This window comes from Camponotus vicinus, unplaced genomic scaffold, assembly GCF_025532165.1.
Source record: "Camponotus vicinus isolate PSW18456_S1 unplaced genomic scaffold, iyCamVici1.0 SCAF_1, whole genome shotgun sequence".
NCBI classification, from domain to species: Eukaryota; Metazoa; Arthropoda; class Insecta; order Hymenoptera; family Formicidae; genus Camponotus; species Camponotus vicinus.
The window spans coordinates 13,891,999-13,908,706 of NW_028141945.1; the positions used below are offsets into that span (position 1 = coordinate 13,891,999).

The window sequence follows — 16,708 nt, forward strand, 5'->3', positions numbered from 1 at the left end:
TTTAAAATTATATGACACTATATAATATTTATTATATAATATTAAAATTTTTTACAATTACATATAAGCAAAAATCTCATTAATTCAATTCTTATCAATTTATTAAAATTATTTTCAAAAAAGATAAATTAAAAATATATAAAAATATAAAAATTTTAGTTTTTATATTTTATTATTCCGTACTAAAACGAAGAAATATAAGAAAAAACAATATAATGAAAAAAAGACTAAATTTGTTTTTTTTTCGCTAAAGAAAAACATGTTTTTTTTCAATATTGTTTCTAGACAAGTTAAAAGAAAATGGTTTTTTTTACATCTTTTGCCACGAGTCTTTTAATTTAATATAACACTATAATTTATCTTGTGCATATGCCTGTATCAATTCTTCATGACAAAATCCTCGTATATGTTTATGTATGTATATACTTATGTACAAGTATTATGTATGCATAATATGTGTGTGTGTGTGTGTATTCTAAAGTATATCTGCGCATACGAGAGATCTTATACAATTCTCCCTATAATACTTTAGATATGCGGGAACATTTCCTCAAACATAAGATCTTAACATATAAGATTCCGGGATTTTCATTCATACGAGGCTCTTGCCACGATTTTTTCGCACACGCAAGATAGATAATCATTCCTTTAACTTTCCTTATTCCTTCTTCTTATGCGCCCTTGACTCTTACATTACACTCTCGCTACTATGAGTCGAGAATTGTTCGGATTAATCTTAGGGTGTCAATAGGTCCCTTCAAGGGAATTTGCACCTGTGATGGTGGAACGTGCGCTTTGCTAGAAAGTGCCGATAAATTTGCGTCTAAACTAAAGAGCGGAAGACGATTACATCGTTTCGTGTTAACTTATGGTCTTCAACGATTGCCCGCAGGAAACGATGAGAAGGGATATATCATCATCCGCATGGGGATTGCCCGTTCACCAGGCACTTCGCTCGTTTATATTCACCTCTTCTTCTTGCCGAGCATCATCGGCAGGAAACACGCGACTTTTCCACGCTACGGATTCTCAGTTTCGATCGAGGCACCTTTCTTCGCCGCGAATGGGGTTCGATGGGAAATCTATCGTGAGATTTCGCATCGTTCGTTGGAGTGATATTATTCGCTGTGTAGTTTTTGTTCGGATATCATTTCCGGACATAGGTTGTCTGGAAACAGAATTCCATCGAACAGAGCAGATCGCCGTCTACTGTATATTCCGCTAAGTAAACGCGAGTAAAAAAGAATGCGATCCTAGAGAACTGCGATCGGATATTACGCGCCTGATATATATTCTCTCAAGTAATTTTCTTGCAGGATTAATATGCAATGTGAGGAAAACGCGTGCGCGAATAACGCGAAAACTAATATCGATAAATCTCGCATTTTTATTTTAATTTCCGAGCAACAGAATTAATTCAAAATATCGCATAAGTCCGCAATGCAGAAGGAGAACACTGATTACGATCTCAAGTATCATAGGATCTGTTAAGTCTGCGATTTAGATCTCGCGGGAAATTGTTATTTAACAGTAATTAATTCCTTTCCTTCTCTGGGTATATTTCAGATGAATAATTACATATCGTAAGAAATGTAATATCGCGACTTCTCCTTTCGATATAATTTTATTTCGAGAGACGGAATAAAATAATTATCTTTCATTTTTATCAGAATACTGATATTTTGCGATTATTTTTTAAGAAACGAATTTTTATCGAAAAATGTAATTATTTTGAGCTTGTGTAATTTAATAAATTTTAATAATATCATTTTGTTTAATTGAAAATGCACATTTAAATAAACATATAATATATGCGTTTATGGATAGTTTATCGATATTTTTGAAAACGTCAATCAGTTCAAAGATTCAATTCAAAATATTGCAACACAAGTCGAAGAAACTCAACTGTTTCCTCGTCATTGCTTCCCCGATTGGAAACTTAATAGTCCGAGATGCGCAGAGTGCAATGAATTTTTCATGTTATTCCAAACAATTCTATTTTCTGTATACCTCGCGATAAATTGATCGGCAAGATTCGCCTATTTAATTTTTAAATATTATTTTATTGTCGGACTTCTCCGCAAAATTATCGGAACAATTTGCGATTCGCGAATTACATTTCGAAAGAAAATTGCTTGAGTACTGAAATTTACTTTCAGGTTGTAAAATCGAACGATGCCTTTTACAATCTAAAACTTTTCTAGTATCAATTTTTAATATCAATGTTAAACCTCGGGCATTTCATAAGAGGTTGCATTTTTTGTGGATTTGAATCCTTAAAGTAAAATGTAAATATTTAAAATTCCAGTCTATTTTAGAATGACAAATAAATCGATTTTTCTTTTTTTTATATTTTTCTAAAAGTATATTATTTAGAAAATGTTTTTTTCAAATTTTAATGGAAAATTCGCAAAATTGACGGAGTTGTAAGACGAATGTTAAGTAGAATGTGGTCTGAAATAAGTCTGAAAAACTTGAAAAAAAAAACACTTTTTTTAAAAATATTGTTTTCAACATTAATATGACGGATACCTTAAAAGTGTTTTTGAATAACTTAATTTTAATTTTCTAACCCAACTTTAATTTTCCTTTCTTTATGAAAAAAGAACTTTTTTAAGGACATTGAATCTAAATAAAATTTAAACAATTAATAATTAATAATATGCTTATAAGCAGTCTGTTCTCAAATTATTTTTATCGCTATTGTAAAATCTCTCGTATTTATTGTATGTGTGTTAACTTGTGTGTGTGTATGTGAAAAATTACTATATTATTTATTATATAAATCCGCATACACTGATTTATTTCGGACGATAAAATCATCGTGTACAAAGCACTCGAAAACGGACTTATGTCGGCATCAAAGCTACAGAATCTCATCGCGCGAGAGGAATGCATTGTAAAAGGTGGAAAAATGTAGGGACGATCGAAAGGATTGCAAACGGCCTTAATTACAGCGCCGGTGCTTTTTTCTGCGCTATCCTTTCTTCTTTGCAAATTAGTCATGCATTATGCCATCGTAATTTAACGGGCGTGGTTTAACGTAGATTAAGAACAATGTTGTTTTTTCCCTTCGGAATTACCATTTGCGAATAATACTGATCGTAAGGTGATGTAATTTACATTTTCGCTTTCCATATCAATACAAGATTAATAATAAGATAATATCACGGCGATTTGTGTAAAATAGTAATTAATTCGTATATGATTCTTGCTAAATAAATAGAGAGAGAGAGAGAGAGAGAGAGAGAGAAGAAGAAGAAAGAGAGATTGTTACAAGTGTATCTTAAACATTTCATTCCATTGGAGTGATTCAGCAAAATTACGAAGCGAGAAACAAAATGCTTCTTACAATTAATATCGAGCTTAAGAAATATAGAAGAAGAAATATGAATATACAAAATTTCGAACGAGAAAATAATTTACATAGTAATGTCTGATATCAAATGTAATTTCTTGTTTAGAAAACATAAAATTTTATGTAACACAAGTATTCACATAATTCTTCTTAGCAGATTGTAAATCTACATTCAAATTCTTTAGTTGTAATATTTGGCAAAAAATGCATATTTTAAAATTTGTGATTTTTAAAAATGAATAATAAAAAAATTGATTCAACTGATATCGCTTATCATTATGAGTCAAAAATTTATCGCCATTTTTCAAGTAAAATTTACTTTCATGAATAGGTCATTCTTGTTTATGTATCTTCAAATGTATATAAAAATGTCAAGATATAAATATAATTTTTAAGATGAAATTTCTTATGAATTTAAAATATATTCATACTTTTTTCCTTCTAATTAGCAATTTGGAATATATAAGATATTTTCTTCATCTTTATCATCTCTGCAAACTGCTCTGCTAAGGATTATGCCGTCGATTTCGCCAAACTCTTTATGACTTTCTGGCTCGCTCAAACATACCTTAAGTTAAGCACGTTTTAAGTCTAAAATTACTTATAGTACGATATTATTTAGCATAATTTTAGTTATTCATTTATCTAACTTTATTATATTAAGGCTTTTTATATTTCGATCCGGTTGAATTATATTCTTTAGGATCGTGTCCTACAAGTTAGGCACATGTTTCTTTAAGGCACCACATTTTAATTCTCCTCTTACCAGTGAATCTATGTTCAAATTTTTCAGTTGTAATGTTCGGCAAAAATAATGTATATTTTAAAATTCATAATTATCAAAATTTGTTATAGAAAATATTGATCCAAAATATTGATATCGCTTATCTTTGTCAGCCATAGATTCATCGCCGATTTTTCAAGATTTACCTTCACGAATAAATCACTTTTGTTTATCTTTAAATTCCATCTTCATATCTCTCGGCTTGCAAGAATTTTTATGAAGATTTATTTCGTGTATCATAGTTTTGAATTAATCTAAAGTCCGTTTCGCGAGAGCGGTACAATTTTTAGTAAAAGCGAATCTCGCATGATTGAAAGTATCATCTCTCCAAGATTTTCGCTCTTATTCTGACGGTTCAAATTCTCTTTTGTTCTTGAATTTCAACCACAATCAATGAAAACTCTCTTAACAGAACTAGTTGATAACCGGATTATCATAGTCGCATATTCAGACTCAGGTGTTATTGCCGGGCGAGAGTGGCGGCGAATTTGTATCTCTCTGTTCCTCTTGGATGCTCTCTGGCCTACTGGCCGTACTGCTTGATCTTGAACTAAGATTGTCCCGATCGCTAAAGTACGACGAATCGCCTCGCTTTTCCTCCAGCTGAAGTTGTTGCTTGTCGTTTCTGAAATCGTCGGTAGCGTGGCCCAACAGACCGGGAAAATATGGTATGGCCTGTCGTTGTGAGGTGATCTTTCCCATGAAACTGCGGATCTCTTCGAAATAGGAATCATCGGTCCTGGGAAGTTGGCTGTGATACCTCGATCTGACCTCGTCCAGTATCGTAGGCCCGTCCGCATCGTGCTTCTTCAGATGCCGATCCAGGTTAGTCTGCTGACCGAAGCATCTCTCACAGAGTGGACACTTAAAGGGTTTCTCCTTGTTGTGGATGTTCCTGACGTGACGCTGGAGATTACTCGAGATACTAAAACTCCTCTCGCAGTACTTGCACTTGTACGGCTGTTCACCGGTATGCGTTCTCAAGTGTCTTGTTAAATTCGCCGATCTCGGGAATACTTTGCCGCAGAATTTGCATGAGTATCTGTCCTTAGGCTTGAGACCGGCTTGCATACTGATCGAATAGGGTGACAAACTCGAATTCTGTTGTTGCGGCTGCTGCTGCTGCTGTTGTTGTTGTTGATGATACTGCTGCTGTTGTTGCTGCGTAGTATGGCTCTGCTGTTGATGCTGTTGCTGATGTTGACTGCTGACTGGACTGACGGCTCTTGCTGTCAGTTGTGAGGAGGAAGGGGAAGAGGTAGTGGACGACGAAAATCTATTGGATGGCAGAGGTACCATCGTAGGCAGCGTTCTAACTTGGATCTTTGGCAGATCAGGCACCTGCGAGCCATGATGATGTGATCTGTACATGGCCTCTAGGACTAGCGGGTGTACCGCATGATGCTGGGGAAAGAGCACTGTATGGTAGGGCAAACTGCCGCCCGGACTGTTCTGATTTAACACCTCGATTTCGTTCTGATTCTCGTCCCTTAGCCGTTCCTTTTTATGATCGACGCGGAGATCGAGCGGCTCGCAATCGAGATCGTCCTGGTGATGAGGCTGAGGTGGTCTGGCCGCGGGACTCATATGTGGTTGCTGATTCGTCGGGCTCGACAGGCTACGTCCGTGACCGTGACTGAGGTCGTATGGCAATTCCTCGACGTCCGGCACGCGGACGCTCAGGGGATAAATGCTAGCTTGCTTTGGGCTTATGTGGCCCGGCATTTTTCTCGGACTCGAATCCTTCTCCCGCATGGCTGGAGGATACTTCGGGTCGTGCAACAACGTCGGGGGCAGAGTGGTACTACCGAAATATCCGCTCATCACACTGCCTCTGTCACTCGATCTTGTCCCGCTCCTCGCTTATCTAAAATATAAAATATTACACGTAGAATATTATACGTTTATCATTAGCATTAACAAAGTTTCAGGAAAATTATATTTTTAATCTTAAATTATTTCATACAGATAATGAATAATCTTTTTTTTCTAATATCCACACAGAAAAAATTATCTAATAGATATCTAATAAATATCTAAATGTCTATAAGGTCCATATCCTTTAAAGATAACTAGTAGATGTATATATATATATATATATATATATATATATATATATATATACATTATTATATATTATATGTATATATAAATAACACAGGCCTGCGAAATTTGAGGTTTGGTTAGTACAAAAAGCTGAATCTGATTTTTTTGATGCTGAAAACGAATCTGGCCATAGAATTTGTCCAGCACGTCAGATTTTTGAGTAATTTGTGGTTAAAAAATCAAAAAATGGCTATTTCGATCAATTTCATGAATTTATTATAAGATAATTTAATTTTTTGAAATATTTCTGCCAATGGGGCATCGTATAGTATTAGTCTTCACCTTTCAAATTCATTTTCGATTGCTGTCGCACGATTTTTTTTCGCTCAGATATACAAGTTATAAGACTGGTCATGCATAGTGGTCCAATAAGCCATTCCAATTCAACTGTGTTATTTCTCTGTCTTATCATGAATCAAAATTTGGATGAAAACATAAATTTTTGAACGCCGGCTGTCATTTTTTGAAATTAAAAGTTATCGCATCCAATATGGCGGACATAATTACAATAAAAAGGTATAAAATTTAGAAAAATTTATCAAAATGCGTAACAACTGTATTAGACATATTTTTACAGGACTTTTTTGGACAACCGAACCTGACATATGTAAGCCTTTTTAAATTTCGAGATGGGGTGGATCTGTCATATTGATGCCTATGTAAATTTTCCTTAACGTAAATTTTCTTATAACTTTATACTTGTATATTTCAGCGAAAAAAAGTCGCGCAGTGACAGTCGAAAATAGACTTGAAAGGTGAAGACTAATACTATACGATGCCATTGGCAGAAATACTTCAAAAAATTCGGTTCTTCCATAATAAATTCATGAAATTGGCCGAAATTGCCATTTTTGGACTATTTAACTATAAATTACGGAAACCTGACGTGCTGGGGAAATTCTGCGGCCAGATTCGTTTTCAGAAAATCTATCAGATTTACCTATTTTGCTTTTTATAACTGACCCTCGCAGGCCTATGTAATTATCGAGATAAATCCAATAATGTATAATAAGATTGTGTTAGATCCAATAATGTATATTAAGATTGTGTTTTATTATTCTCAAGAAAAGAGAGAGAGAGAGCGTAATATATTATCAATTTTTTAACTCTTGTTAAAAATAAAACATCATATAAAAAAAATTATCATAATTTAATTTATTTTTTCATGTAAAATTAAGGGATGATCTATATAGATGTCAATATGTATGAAATATTAAAATATAGTATATTTTTAGTAATGATACAAAGTACTTTTGTTTATTATTTATGATTTTTTAGTACTAATTACTAATCATATTGCAATATACTTTTGATATCTAAATTTATATCTGTTTTGCCATATCAGAGGAAAATTAGAATTCCACAATCAAATGATGGATCTTTAATATAACTAATTATTGACCAAAGGTGTGTGTAGAAACTATAAAATTTAAATTATTTATATGTCTCATATATATTTAAATATGATAATATACTGAACGTTAAAAATATAATAAATTTAATTAATTTAAATCCGATACACTTTTTAGTAATGACAAAACCTAAGGTTGACACGACAATAGCAAGAAAAAGAAATGAAAAATATATTAAGCAATACAGATGTATGATGTTAAACAAATTTTAAGGTTATGCCCGATTACGACATCTTCGAACTGTCGATCAAAAGTAATTGAATATACCAATCTATGGCATCATCAGATAGACACAATTGATTATTAGAGATATATATCGCGTAACATCGACCGGTTGACAAGCGAGCCTCACCGCTTGTGCTTCAATAAATCGAAAACCTATCATGTGCTTAGCTTTCTTTCTTACTGCGATAGATCATCAGATTATGTATGCCGAGTCAAGAGAAGAATAGAGAAGCATTATAGGACCGCTAGAAAACGATGCGATTTGAAAACATTTAGTGAAAGGATCTCTCTTTCTCTCTTTTTTTTCCTTTCTCTATCGACATCATCGTTACCGATCGTAATATGAAAAAAGCGGTGAGAGATAGGGAGAGATGGTGAAAAAAAAGAGAGAAAGGCAAAGAGAGGGAACGCTCGATAAATCAAGCCATCGATCGCGTTTGTGATAAATGTATCTTCGGCCCGAGGCTATACAACAAGAATTTTAGAAGTCGAGGAAATCGATCTCCCGGGCAAATCTATTGCTCGCATTTTTACCACTTGACGTCAAACACGTCGGGGCTTGAAAAGAAATATAGATAGAGTAGAAACACCTGCCAGGATATGTAAGATATATCTATCAGATTTTGCGATCGCACATCTTATGGATCATTGAATCGAGTCTTTCTCTCTCTCTTTCTTTCTTTCACACACACACATTCTATCTCTTCATTTCTAAATGCTTCCCTATTTCGTTCCGACACGTGTTTCGAACTCTGCGTCTACTAATTGACAGAATTTTATTAATGGATCATCATCATACGCGCAATTAATTCTATTCGAGATTTTCTTGTCAGCGAATAAAGTTCTCAGTAAATTCTTCCGCGATATATAATGAAATGACGATATCTATAGCAATACAATTAATAACAAAGGGATATCGATATTCAATTTATATTTTAGTATACACATTCTACTTGTGTCACATGAATAACACTTTAGAGAGGAAATAAGATTTAGAATAAAGCAAAAAAGAGAATATATTAAAAGAGATGTGCAAAAAATACGAAAATTTTCAAAATGTGTTAATTGATGAATTATAATAATTCTTATATTATTTACATTTACACACACACACACACACACACACATATATATATATATATATATATATATATATATATATAAAACATCTAATTTTTTTCGTAAGTTATGAAGACAATAACTATCCATATTTTCAGTTGTTTCTGTCCCACACAGCACATGATATCATTCGAATATTCTATACTCATACTGTAAATATACGTTACAGATGTAATATACTGAGAATAATCCCATAACATCTCTTGTTGTATATTATTTTTCATATATTCTCAGAATATACTTTGAATATCTCGTATTAGTATATTCTTTCTCGTATATTTTCAGGATACTCTATAATATTGCATGTGTTTCTTCATTTTGCCGCTACGCGCGCCACTAAACTCGTACTTAATTTTTGGTGAAATGGACATAAAGGACTGGTACTAACATGAATTCCAAAGTTTCTTCTTTTTTCTTTTTAGTCAGTTTAATTTATAATAAACTGACTTAATTTAAAGTAATTTGTCTAATAATCTGGATTCCTTGTTGGAATTCAGAATATTAAACAGATTATTTGAAATTAAAATGAGAAGTAATCCATTTACTGCATTTATTAAGGTATTTCATCTATTACCGAGTGTACTTACATAATAGTACATAGATTATCGAGATCAATATTTCAAGGAGAATCATTTAATAAACACTAATAGGTGTTTTTCAAACGTTTTATATTCATCTATTAGAAATAACATTTTTGTCTGAAGTTTTGTTTATAAAGTAAATAATTTCACATTTTTATTTATTTTTTACATCACGAAGAATCTATTTTTTATTCTACATATAGTCCAACTATCTTCTATATTCATATATAATTTATTAATGTAAAAATATGCTTAAAATATTCTAAAAATATACTCATAATATACCAAGAAATATTCTGAGTATATACTGAGTAGGTTTCTAAGGCAGACATAGGAACATCCTCCGTACATTCTCAAAATATCATAATATGTATATCGAATATTAGTGGGATATACACAATCTACGTTTGCGATATACTGAGTACATACTCAGGATCTACCTGTGCTGTATGGGGTCATGTATGTAATTGTTCTAAAGTAAAAATACTATTAGAAATAAAATTGAATTGTGTAAGATTAAAAATATCTTACATATAAATTTCAAAAACATAATAAGTATTTTTAGCTCCTATTTGTTTCTGCTATTTGTTCGTTTAAAACATTAACAGCTTGATATATTTAATTTAAGGAGAAGTAAAAAAAAAGTAAAGCGTTTTTCACTAATAATGCGTTTTAAAGACTCTATTGTAACTCGGTTGACAATGTCGCAATTGCGTTGAAATCGCACATCTTGCGAGCGTTGATGTCTCTATCTGCGCATGGTGGGAAAGCGAATATATTTTATCTTCAATCGACACGTGCCATTGAGCTAAACGTAAAAACGCGAGAGAGACTTTTATTGCAAATCGTGGACTACAACCTCAGAAGCACCGCTAGCGACGATATACATTTTGTAATGAAAAAATAATAATATTATATATAATATTTACTTTTCGCTAATTATAATGAAATTATTTATGATACTGAGAGTATAATAGTAAAGTAGAATTTTCCTTTATTTGATATAATAAAGTTTTTAATAACATTTTTAAAATGTTCAAAGATACATAATGAGTACACAAAATACTACAAAAATGCCTTGACGAGTTGCTGGTAGGTCATATAACAAAATTAGCTCGAGTGCAAAAGATTAATAAAAATATAAAATGTAATGAAATATAAAATATAAAGTCACGAGTTATCAAATTATATATAAGTATTGTAGTAAATATTAATATAAACTGCCAAAAAAAAAGAAAAGAGCGAAAGAGAATTATATATAAATTATTTTCTAAATATTTTTTGTAATATATAAATTATTAAGTAATAAAAATTTTTTAAATAAAAATTTAAATTATTTAAAATATATAAATAATAAGTTATATATATATACATATAATTAAGCATGTGCGATGTTGCTATAAATGTGATATATTACTATTTAAATGAAATCTATATATAAAAAGAGGAAGAACTCCTCAGTACAAGAGATTTACAGTGAAATGGATGTAGAGAACTGATACTAACGTAAGATCCAAAGTATATTTTTTCTTTTTGATCAGTTTAATTTCTGATAAACTGACTTAATTTAAAATAATTTGTTTAATAACTGGGTTTCTTGTTGAGATTCAGAATATTAAACAGATTATTTGAAACTAAACGAGAATATAAATAACGGGAGTATAAATGGAAAATAGTTCATTTATTACGTGTTATATAAATATTCCTGTTACCGAGTATACGTAAGATAATTGTATATAGATTATCGAGAACATCTTAATAAAAAACATTTAAAAACACTAATAGACACTTTTCAAACATATTATAAACGATTAATACCTTTACGGTTAGACCTTTAAATAAACGTCTCATAGAGATTTAATTTCGAGAAAAACACAAAAATGTCTAATTGATCAAATTTTTTATATTTTTATAAGTTCCAAGATCTATCAGAAACAAAAAAAAATAAAAATTTCAGTAATATTTCAGTAATATTATCAAAATATTATTGAAATCTTTTAGCAAGATTGCATTTGAAATGTTTGCGAACATTGAAATGTTGCAGAAACGGTCGTGCAATATTTCTGTAATAAATGTGAAAGGTATAATATTTCAATTTGCTAAAAGGTGTGAAATATTTCAAATAGAATATTGCAGCAATGTTTCAGAAATATTACATGCCGAGTAGGGATTATTTATACCTATTTATAAAATTCTCTTAATGTTCAAAACAAGTCCAATTTTAGTCTGTTTGATCCTTAAAATGGACATTTTTGGATGTCCAAAGAAGTAACAATGGATATCCATAAAATGTCCTAAAGATGGTCTAGGCTTTAATTTGGATATTTTAAATACATACGAAACGTCCAATACATTTATTTTTAATACGTTTTTTAAAACGTCACTGAGCTGTCTGAGTCTTGTACATATTCCCAATTCCCGATCAAACTCTGTCAAAACGCATAAATATATGAATTAAAAAATCGCTTAAATTGTAGATGTAAGCAACTAATGCAACAATTTAATGGCCTCTATTACTGAACCGTAAACATATCTGAATCTCGTAGATTTCGATTGATATTGATCGACGGCTTTGCTTGTGTGGATACTGTTTTACGTTCGATCTAGTTATGAACCAGAAACTAACCCTAGCGGCTTCTCGCTGCAGTTATGTCCACTCCAGCGAAAGAGAAACTCCGCTACGTGTGTTGTCAGCGGAAAGGCAAGGCGGAAAATGAACAGCGACGCATAAAAGGAGCGGACGTTCGCGCGCAAAAAAACCACTCTTCGTCCAACTAAATAATAGTGAAAAGCGTTAATTATGGACGTTTTACCGGTGGTAAGGATGCCTTGATGCGCGACTTAACCAGCGAACGAAGTCGAAAGTATGTACCTACATGTATGTACTACGGCGGATTGTCGATTTTTTCGCAATGCAGAAAATGCCGCCGCGTTTTCGCGCGGCCCCGAAGAAAGTGATAGCAGTAGAGTGTGTGTCGTCCGGTATGAGATCTGGTCGATTAAGTTCGATTTACATGTACTTTCCCTTGTGCGTTCGCTCGTGTAATAATACTCTATCGTGCGGAGAGAAACTTTCGCGAGCGGAACGCATCCTCGGGCGACGCCCTGTCAAATTCGAGAAGACGGAAATTCGATGATATGCGGTGGAGTTACGTTGGATCTCTTTATCGTAGGATTACACAAGATTCAAGACAAAACAATTCGTAAAAATATATTGAAAATTTTCAACTTAAATCTTATCTTGATTTTCAGTGAATCTTGTAATATATAAAAATCTCTTCATCTTGTATAGTTTTGTCACGATTTCATTAACAATTTTTATCTAATGCTAATTATTTAAAATAATATTTAACTTAATTTAACTTTGTAGTATACTATAACAATTTAGGGTTACGTTCCAAAACGTAAGTAACCGAGGAAATTTTACTCGAATGGCCGTTCCGAAACTCTTTTAAGCCTTTCTGATTGGTTCAAATCAGCCATCGAGTAAAATTTCCTTCGGTTACTTACGTTTTGGAACGTAACCTAGGATAATAATTATTATTTATGCCATTCATTTATTTTTCAAACTTATATGTATATATATATATATATATATGTGTGTGTGTATATATGCTGTATGCTATTTTTTCTTAGGAAAAGGTAGTGATGCCAGAATGTAAACTCAACTCACATTTACTCAAACAGAGAATCGTGTACATGTGTTGTACGTAGTTGTGTGTAACTAAATAATTTTTTTTTAATTTTATATTGTTTATTTTGTTTATTGTATTATGTTATTAAATTTGTTAATATAAATGCTTTTATTTATTAAACGAAATTTTTTAAATTCTATAATAATGTGTGATTATAATATTGTGTGTATATTGTGTGATTATATCCTTATTTAATTCACAAATATATATATTTTAGCTTCTTTTAAAAACCAGTAATCTCTTAACAAGTCCAATAATTTTGACAATTTTAGTCTTGGATATTATCTTGATAAGTAATTAAAAATTTTGTCTTGTTTTTTTCTCGAATTTCGAGAAGACGAAACTCAAGACTAGTGTTGATATTTTGTGCAGTCCTACTTTATCGTTTTAAATTTTACGTTAAAGTGAATATTATAAATTAACACGATATATTTACTCAAATTTTATAAAAAAATTCTTTGATTTTTCAGGTATATGTATTTGTTCATAATTCTAGGTAAAGAGAATATTTAAAAAAATTTGTTGGTAAATTTTTTAAAATAAGTATTTTTTTATTATACATATTTCTTAATGCTTTTCACTTACGAAGAAAACACATAGCTGCTTAAGTTTCAAGTGCTAGATTGCGAATATACTGAAAAAAACTGAATAGCTCTCGTAAGATAAACATTTTTCCAAATGGAAATGAAATCTTTGAAAATTCTAGATTTTCCACATGTTTTTTTTGGAAATAAACGCTCTAAAATATTAATTAATGTTTATGTTATTAATTAATTAATGTTTATTAGTAATGTTTATATATATTAATGTCTTTTTAATGTACCATCAATCGCTATAATCAATATATTGATTCAACATTGATGGATCTCGTGAATCTTGTTCTCCTTTTTCTAAGAAAATTTTCGTCTGAGAATCTAAATGCTAAATTTGACAGAGAAATATAATGCACAATCGGAAATAATCGAGAAATAGAATGTTGTCGGTTAAATGATTAATTCTTGTCTAGCTCTTCGATCGCCTTTAATTGGATTTGTTTGAAAAATCTATCTGAAATGTAGTTTCACCGAGAGTGAGTAATGTCCACGTGAAAAATGACGGCTGGTTACGGGAAGAAGAAAATAAGAGCAAGAAAGAGAGAGAAAGAGAGAAAAAGAGAGCGTGCGGTCAGCAAGAAGACTGACGTCTGTTACGTGAATTAACCTGGGGAGATTGACGTTTCTCGAGATCTCCGGAGATGTTGGCAGCCGCGCGATCCAGTTTTCGATTTCTAGAAAGTCGGGATGAGCCGGGCGTAGTTTGTATGTGTATCTCTCTCTCTCTCCAGCCCATCCTTTCCGTCTCCCTGTTCTTCTCTCGCTACATCGTCCTTGCTGGTATGATTTCTCTGCCGACATTCACCTACGTATACGATAAGTGCTTCTTCAGGGCCGCATGTATATCGATATTATAAGATATCTTATCGGATATCATCGTTCGTTTTATATAGTGGGGAGAACTACATGTCTCGAATAGAAATTTAATATTAGATGAATTTATATTTACGTATGTATATATATATATATATATATATATATATATATATTTAACATTTATTAAATTATTAAATTATATATGCATATACAGGGTGACCCATTTTAACTTAGGCAGCCAAATAACTCGAAAAATAAGCAAGATAGAGAAAAATGTTTTAGACAAAAGTTGTATGGTTTCGAGGGGGCCATAAGATGGTATCATTGGTTTGACCTTGAAGAGTCATTTGAAGGTCACGTGAAGGTCACTTCAATTTTTTTAAATGGAATACCCTATATATTTTTGTACATTCTTGTAGCTTATTTCGAGAGCTTTCCAAAACACTATAATTAAGTACCTTTCCGTTAAGTACTTTTTGAGTTATGATGCTTGAAATAATTTCTTAATTTTACATAAACCGTAAAATATCTTGTAAAATATTCATTTTTCGATTATCTTACCTTAATACTTTTATGTACAAAATAATGAGAGGAATCAATTGGTGTAAAGAAAACACATAGTTGTTTTTAAGAAAAAATATGGAATTGTTAATTGCAAATTACATATTTTTTCTTCGAAACAACTATGTGTTTTCTTTACACCAATTGATTCCTCTCATTATTTTGTACATAAAACTATTAAGGTAAGGTAATCGAAAAATGAATATTTTACAAGATATTTTACGGTTTATGTAAAATTAAGAAATTATTTCAAGCCTCATAACTCAAAAAGTACTTAACGAAAATGTACTTAATTATAGTGTTTTGGAAAGCTCTCGAGATGAGCTACAAGAATGTACAAAAATATATAGGATGTTCCATTTAAAAAAATTGAAGTGACCTTCACGTGACCTTCAAATGACTCTTCAAGGTCAAACCAATGATACCATCTTATGGCCCCCTCGAAACCATACAACTTTTGTCTAAAACATTTTTCTCTATCTTGCTTATTTTTCGAGTTATTTGGCTGCCTAAGTTAAAATGGGTCACCCTGTATATAGAGTGTTTCTCATTAATTCTCTTACATATTATTTTTAAGAAACTATTGACGATATACTTTTTTTTTTATCAAATAAAAAGGTCTTTCATATTGTATAGTAGAGAAAATTTTAAATTAAAGAGGGCAAAAGGAAATTTTATTTTATTGTCGTGTTAATAAATAGGAAACGATTAATGGAAAAATCATTTAAAAAATGTACTGAAATAAAGAAATTAATTATGAAGAGCACTAGAAATTAATTATTTAGAATACGATCATTTTTAGATTGCAACAAAATTGAATGCTTCTATAATAATCGAGATATTAAGCGATAGCGTCGCGACGCCAAGTACAATACATAAAAAACTGATAAAAAACTGAATCCGAGCATTGAGAGTCACTGTTCTCGACGAGGTGCTACCAAGTAGCTTATCCGGAATTTTATGTCAAACGTTCGATTAAAATATTTCAGAAACTAAAGCCGTAATCGAAAGTTTAACGGCATTTTTATTATATAATGTGAATACAAGCTTTCGATTGCGACTAGTTTGAATAAAATCGGTGCAATCAATCCCGAGAAATGATAATCGCATGTCAGAATTGTGACATTTTTCATTTTTCTTCATAATAAGGTTCAGACTCATGAACGTATCTTCGCATGCACACATTCAAAGCGATTTTGTCCCTCAAGCTGCGTTCACACTGCATATATGATTATTTGCTTTGGTGTGCAAAAATGCTTTAAGAAACAAAACCATTTATGTACATGTGTGTGCATACATGTGATATGTATATATGTGTGTGTATACGTGTGAGAGATTAATTGATCGTATAATAATTTTCAAAAACCTCTTGGAGGTAAAATCTAATATTTCAAACACGGGGTCTTACAAAAATATAAAAACTGTGCCATTAGATAAGACTACCAAGGAGACTAATTT

General features: G+C 31.5%; 1 protein-coding gene across 4 annotated transcripts in view; it reads right to left on the reverse strand.

Moving 5' to 3' along the window:
* Positions 1-308: 308 nt before the first annotated feature.
* Positions 309-16,708, reverse strand: part of LOC145976385 (uncharacterized) — a 44,848-nt gene continuing 28,448 nt past the window's right edge. For 2 of the 4 annotated variants that reach the window (XM_083107460.1, XM_083107442.1), the window contains exon 2: positions 309-6,009. In XM_083107460.1, coding sequence (XP_082963586.1) covers positions 4,596-5,966 — 1,371 coding nt within the window. In that variant the 5' untranslated portion in view covers positions 5,967-6,009 and the 3' untranslated portion in view covers positions 309-4,595. Of the gene's footprint in view, positions 6,010-14,480; positions 14,679-16,708 lie in introns of all 4 variants that reach the window. The other 2 variants (XM_083107452.1, XM_083107448.1) reach the window with 2 other exon arrangements.